Here is a 6634-nt window from a genome sequence, read left to right as displayed (position 1 = left end):
GGGGGGGGGGTGAAGGTGGGGCGTAAATGGTGGAGGATGGCGGGTTATTGTGTGGGGGATGGGGGGATGATGGCGAGGGATGGTGGGGCGAAATGATAGGGGTGGCGGGGAGGGGGAAGGATGGTGGGGGGATGAAGGAGGAAATGGTGGGGCAGATGGTCCAGGAGGACGGCGTGGGCATGCTGCGGGGGACGGTGGGGTGAAGGTGGTGGGGAATAGTGGGGGCGGATGCAGCTCTTCACCCTCCACCCCCCACCCCCCCGCGCAGGGCCTGCGGAGGCACGAAAAGTGGGCGGGTTCTGGGAGTTCTGAAGGCAGCACGCAGAAGTTTGCAGATGGACCGAGGAGGGGTTGTGGGAGTGGTGAGAGAGGGAGGAGGGAGAACGGAGGTGTCCTTGGGGGAGATGGGAAGACCTGGGAGGGGCCTTGGCCGTGGTGATGTGGGGCCCTTCATGGAGGGGGGCTGGGGACCCCAGGCAGACGATGTCTGCAGAACGGGGTCGGATGCTGGCTGTTGAGCGATGGCCTTAACGGGATGTGACTGCATTCGTGTCCAGAGGGAATCATCCCCTCTGCACAGTGCAGCAGGTGAGGATATCGATATATCAGTAGTCGACTTAGACGTGCAGCACAGAGAACGCGGCAGTCCAGAACACTGGGGGGCGCGAGCTTGCTCACCCGCGTTCCAGTCCTGGCTGGAGTGGGCCAGGGACGCCCCCGAGTCACTGGGACAGTTCAGGGCTTTGCAGACGGGGCGGGGTGGCCGGGGTGCCCTCGGATCCCCAGCGCAGGAATTCAGACCCCTCGCCCACGGGACTGGGGAGCTAGGGAAGGACGCTGAGCTGGGGGGGGGGCCGCGTCGAGGGCACCTGCTGCTTGGCTCTGCGCTGCCGGCTCCCCTTCCTGGCTTGGCTGCAGCCCGGCGGGGGGCACATGGGCAGGGGGGCCGCGCGTGACCCGTGCCTCTCGTGCCAGCCATGTACTCGGTGGAGATCACGGTGGAGAAGAACAAGGTGACGGGGGAGACCCGGGTGCTGTCCAGCACCCGCGCGCTCCCCCGGGAGCGCCCCCCTCAGGGCATCAAGGTCTACGAGGACGAGACCAAAGGTACGCGCCCCGCCCCCGCCCCGCCCCGCCGCCGCCGCCCCGCCCCGCCAGCGCCTGAGGCCCAGCCCTCCCTCCCTCCAGGAACCCACCCGGAGGCGTGGCCAGCGCCAGGCTGGGCTGGGGAGGCGAATCCCGAGTGGCACCTGCTGTCCTGGGCGCTTCCCGGCCAGAGGGCCCAGCCCTTCAACCCCGATTTCACAGACAACTCACTTAAATAGTTACTGTTGTAACAAAGGCTAAAAAAAAAAAAAAACAAAACCCAGAGGTGCAGAGGGGGCCGAGTGAGGGTCCAGCAGTGCGGGGAGGGGGCGGAGGAGGTGAGAAGGTGCACAGTGGGTGTGGGGGAGCAGTGCGCCTGGTGAGGACACAGCGCGTGCAGAGGCCCCGAGGTGGGATGGAGTTTGCTGGGCTGGGGAATCGAGAGGAGCCCGTGCGGCTGATGTGGAGCGTGTGTGTGGGGGGGTGGTGAGCCTTGGCGGGGGTGGCAGGGGCCACGGTGCTGAGATCTGGTTTGGGTTTTAGGGTTCCCTCTAGCGGCTGGGAGGGGAGCAGGCTGTGGGAAATACGCACAAGGAAGCTGGGAACGGCAGGAGAGGGCAGCCTTCGGCAAAAGCTCCTGAGTGCCTGCCTCTCTCTATATATAATTCAGAGAACGTAAAATTCACTTTTTTTTTTTTTTTTTTAACTAAGGAAGACTTTCCTTTAAACCGTGAAATCTGTCAGAATTTAGACAGCCATCTCGTAAACATCCTGGCATTTATTGGCATTATTTTCGGCATGACGTGACTGGGAAGGGGAAATTTGGGGCAACATTTGCTATGATGCCAGGAATAGAAGCAAACTTCCCTTAGTAAAGATAGCATTTTAAGAAGATGTTAAAAGTACATTTGAAGTCAAGGCAAACATTTGCTTTCTTCAGGACATGGGGTCCCCAGAGCTGATCCCTTGAGTCAAGTATAAAATTAACACAGCTCAGCCTCAGGGTCCATTAGTGAGTCTGTAAATGCTGCCCTCATATGAGAATATGGAATTTGGAGAGAGAGGATGCAGGACACCCATGCAATTCAGTATACAACTCAGTGGGTTTTGGAATATTCACCGTGTTGTACACCCTCACTAGCTGATTCCAGAACATTTCTGTTCCCCAAATAGAAACCCCATCCCTGCCCCATCCCCACCATGGCAACCACGAATCCACTCTCCATCTATGGATTTGCCTGTTCTGGACGTTTCCCATCTATGGAATCATACACTGTGTGGCCTTTTGTGTCTGACTTCTCTTACTGAGCATCACGTTTTCAGGGTTCATCCATCCATGTTTATATTTTATGGCCGAGTAGTATTCCAGCGTATGGATGGACCCCATTTTGTTTATCGAGTCATCGGTTGTCGGACGTTTGGAATGTTTCCACCTTTTGGTTTTATGCTATACAAGTTTCTGTGGGGGCGTATGTTTTCACTTCTCTCGGGTGATACCTAGGCGTGGAATTGCTGGGTCACGTGGGGACTCCAGGTTTAACCATTTGAGGAACTGCTGGGGTGTTTTCCACAGTGGCTGCACCATTTTACTTTCCCACCAGCCGTGTGTTAGGGTTCCAATTTCTCCACATCCTCAACAACCCTTATTATTGACCATTTTTAAATTGTTATTATTATTATTGCCATCCTAGTGGGTGTGGAGTGGTATCTCACTGTGCTTTTGATTCCCAAAGCCCCGTGTTTTTAGAGGTTCAGGCCTCTGGGATATCCAGGATGCTATTAAAGGGGTCTTGTCACAGCCCAGCTCTGCTGTAATTTGGGGGCATCGACCCAAGTAGAATCCCAGCTCCCGTTCTCACGGGCTGTGTGGTTCTGGGCGCGTCCCAGCTGCCCCATTTCCTGGACAAGGGTGAGACCGCACAGGGCCAAGGAGCAGAGATGTCTGTGCTCACAGAAGGTCTTCACCTTGGCCACTGAGCCCTGCCTGGCCCAACCCCTGGGGATTCGGGACCCGCCAGACTGGACTCTGGTTGCTTAGCAATGGGAAGGTGATCCATTTCCATGGCAGCCAAGGGCTCGGATTCCTACCTTGGGGCAGTGGCCAGTGGGAAATACCTAGCTTGGGTCTGTGTGACCTGGGCACACCCCACCCTCTGGGCCTCGAGCCCAAAGTCACTGCAAGGCCTTGATGCATGGACGCCGCTCCCCAGGGATCTGGAAACTGAGAGCGGAAAGCACTTTCCTTCTGGCCAGAAGCCAGAAACTGGCCAACCCTGAACCTTGGCCTGGGAGGAGGCGAGTCCCTGGGGTGTCCAGTGTGTCCCTCCCTCCATGCTAAGCAGCTGGGCAGCTGTGTTTCTAGAAGGGCTGTGATCTGGGGCTGGCATCAGACCACAGCTGGGACACCTCCCGGGTGCCGCAGTGCGGTCCTCAGAGACTGTAACACAGGTTAGAAAATGACACATCAGGGGGACACGGATGACAAAAGCCGGAGAGATTGGAAAATACACTTAAGCTTGACTGCACATATAAAACTCGGCCCAATGGAGAATACACATTCTTTTCAAACAAGGGTGGAGCATTTTCAGAAAGTGACCATATCCTTTTACAGGGTTGTCTCTTACACTCTGTTTTCCTGGTGCACAGTCCCCGACTCCCCCAGATTTAAAAACACTCTTCTAAATAAATCTTGGCTTAAAGAGGTAATCAATCAAAATGGAAATTATAAGATATTTACACCTGAAACAAAATGACATAATGTAATCCATGAACCGCAGCCGAAACAGAACTCGGAGGAAAATGTATAGCCTTTGGGGCATTTACTAGAAAACAAGAAAGATGGGTGAATGAACTAAACTTTAATTCAAGATCATCCACGTGAGCTCAAGGAAGGAGGAAATCAGAATCCCCGCAAATCCTCATGAAAGGAATGCCTAGGCTGGTATAAAGAGCAGGGGCCGGTCGCAGCCGGCCGTGTGACGTGGGGCTAGTTAACTACCCTTCTCTGAACTCCATTTTCTCCGTCTTTGCGATGGAAAAAAAAAACAGACCTACTTTGCAAGGTAATCACCTGGGAGCAAGTTGCCTGGGGAATATGGAAATGCTTCAAAACCGCGAGACAATAAAATCCCAATTCATTTATTCTTTCTTGGTTTCTAACACATGCTTTTGTGCCTATAAATTTTCCTCTGTGCACCAATTTGCCTGTGCCCACAGATTCCCATAGGAGCTTTAATTGTCAGTTGGTTCCAAAGGTGTAATTTAGTTTACGATTCCCCTTTAGCCTAGAGGTGGCTCTTAACCTTGCCAGGCCTCCCCTCCTGTCTGGGAACCAGCTCCCTCTTTCCTTCTCTCCCCCCACATGTCAGTGGTCCACGCCGTGGACGGCACGGCGGAGAATGGGATTCACCCGCTGAGCTCCTCTGAGGTGGACGAACTCATCCACAAGGCGGACGAGGTCACGCTGAGTGAGGCAGGGTCTGTGGCCGGGTCAGCAGAGCCCCGGGGGCCGTCGGAGGAGGCCGTCCGGACCACGCCATCCAGGCGGGAGATCACTGGAGTTCAGGCCCAGCCCGGCGAGGCCACGTCAGGCCCTCCCGGCATCCAGCCGGGCCAGGAGCCCCCGGTCACCATGATCTTCATGGGCTACCAGAATGTGGAGGATGAGGCCGAGACCCAGAAGGTGCTGGGCTTGCAGGACACCATCACCGCAGAGCTGGTGGTCATTGAGGACGCGGCCGAGCCCAAGGAGCCTGCCCCGCCCAACGGCAGTGCGGCCGAGCCCCCTGCCACCGAGGGCTCCAGGGAAGAGAACCAGGTGGGGCTCGAGGCCCCTGCCAGCGACCCCCAGGACCTCGACGTCAAGAAGCAGCGCTGTAAATGCTGCTCCATTATGTGACCCACCTGGACGCCCCAGACCCCGGCCCCGCCCTCCACACCAGACACCCACACAGCCCGGCCCTCTTGGCGCCCGTCCACCCTCCACCCACAATCGCGGGCCCAGGACATGCTGTGTCTTCACACGTTCCTTCTGAGTTTTCTTTCACCGGAAAGAGAGGGACAGGGGTTCCCCCTCCCGTCACCCCCACACACACCCTAAACCACTGAGCCGTGTACCCACGCCTGGTAGGAGAGACACGGACACACCCGCTTCACCCCGAACGAGGGCCCCCCACACACACACCCATGTCACGGCAGCTCCACAGATGCGGCTCTTGCCCACAGCGGTCCTGGCTGGTGTGACCTGGAGCCTCAAAGCAGCCCCAGGCCAGCCCACCTCCCTCTGGGCCTCCTGCCTGTGCCTTCCTGCCACCTCCAATGAGGTCCCTGAGGGGACACCCTGCCGGAGAGGGGTCCCGGGAGCCAGGGGTTCTGGGGGCCTGCTCTGTCTCCACTCGGCCTCTGGAAGTGGGGGGGGGGGCGTTCCCTGGCCAAGGCGCTGGGTCCGGATCTCGGGCAGTCGGGCTGAGGCTGTGCCTCTTTGGGGAGCCCAAGCTCGAGGTCTTGGAATGGAGTACGGGCCCCGCTGGACACCCCAGCCTGATGTGCCCCTCCCCCCCAATGCTCTATGTGGGTGCAGCCAGTGGACGATGCAACCTGGGAAGGGGGAGCCCTGAGGATATGCCACCCACTCAGCAGGGGCGTGACCGCTGTGCTGTCTTCTGGCCGGGCTGGGCCGGGGGTCTTCGAGCTGCCTCCTGCACAAGGCAGGGCCACGTGAGCCCCTTTATGTCCTGAGCTCTCACCCCCTCTGGGCCCTCCTTCCTCCTGGTGCTAATTCAGGGACCCTGGGGGACTGCCCCTGGCCTGGCCCCTTCTCCAGCCTGCTTGGACCAGGGTCCTGGGTCTCCCCACCCACACCCCAGAGATCAGGCCCACCACCAGCTCTGCTGGGCTTGGCTCATTCTGGGCAGTGGAGGGGGGCACACCACCTGGGACAGGGACCTTCCCCTGGGTTGCAGCTGGAGACCCCCATTTGCTTCCCAGCCTGATGTGCGCCTGCCCCCCTCTCACTGGAAGCGGTGAGGGGTGAGGGGCTCCCCTCCTGGGGGCAGCTGACACCTAGATGTACAGACACATCTCCCTGGTTGCAGCCACACTCGTCCCCAGAGGCACATTAGTGCACATGCTCACAGGCCCTCTCGTGTGGGCTGTGGATGACCAGGCCCCATCTCGGCCCCTCCCCTAGGGACCTGCAGCCTGGTGCCCAGGGCCCAGGCCGCCCCCCACCTCAGCAGGGTGGGTGCAGGGGCCGCCCTGGACCGCAGCCTGGGTCCCCATCTCGGCTCTGCCCCTGGGTGGCTGGGATGAGAGGCCCTCTCTGAGGTGACCCTGAGCAGTGGCCATGGAACCCCCCCCTTCCTCCTCGACTCCACCTGAGTCCTCGAGCTGTGAGCCTCCGCTGAAGTGCCCTTGCTGCCCGCTCTGCTTTCAATGTGTGATGAGGCCCCAATGTTCTTGACTTTCCCAGAGACGCAAATAAACAGTGTGAACAGCCCCAGGGCCTGGAGTTCTTGGATTTCACCTGCCTGGGGAGGGACGGCCAGGC

General features: G+C 58.6%; 1 protein-coding gene across 1 annotated transcript in view; it reads left to right on the top strand.

The window, feature by feature from the left end:
- PALM (paralemmin) overlaps positions 1-5186 on the top strand; it is a 27989-nt gene extending 22803 nt beyond the window's left edge. Inside the window, exons 8-9 of the mRNA XM_007460415.1 lie at positions 976-1107; positions 4455-5186. Coding sequence (XP_007460477.1) covers positions 976-1107; positions 4455-4984 — 662 coding nt within the window. The 3' untranslated portion in view covers positions 4985-5186. The remainder of the gene's footprint in view (positions 1-975; positions 1108-4454) is intronic.
- The last annotated feature ends 1448 nt before the right edge of the window (positions 5187-6634 follow it).

This window comes from Lipotes vexillifer, unplaced genomic scaffold (assembly GCF_000442215.2).
Source record: "Lipotes vexillifer unplaced genomic scaffold, Lipotes_vexillifer_v1.1 scaffold225, whole genome shotgun sequence".
Lineage (NCBI taxonomy): Eukaryota > Metazoa > Chordata > Mammalia > Artiodactyla > Lipotidae > Lipotes > Lipotes vexillifer.
The sequence above is the reverse complement of the archived record's forward strand: the minus strand, read 5'-3'. Positions and strand labels throughout refer to the sequence as shown.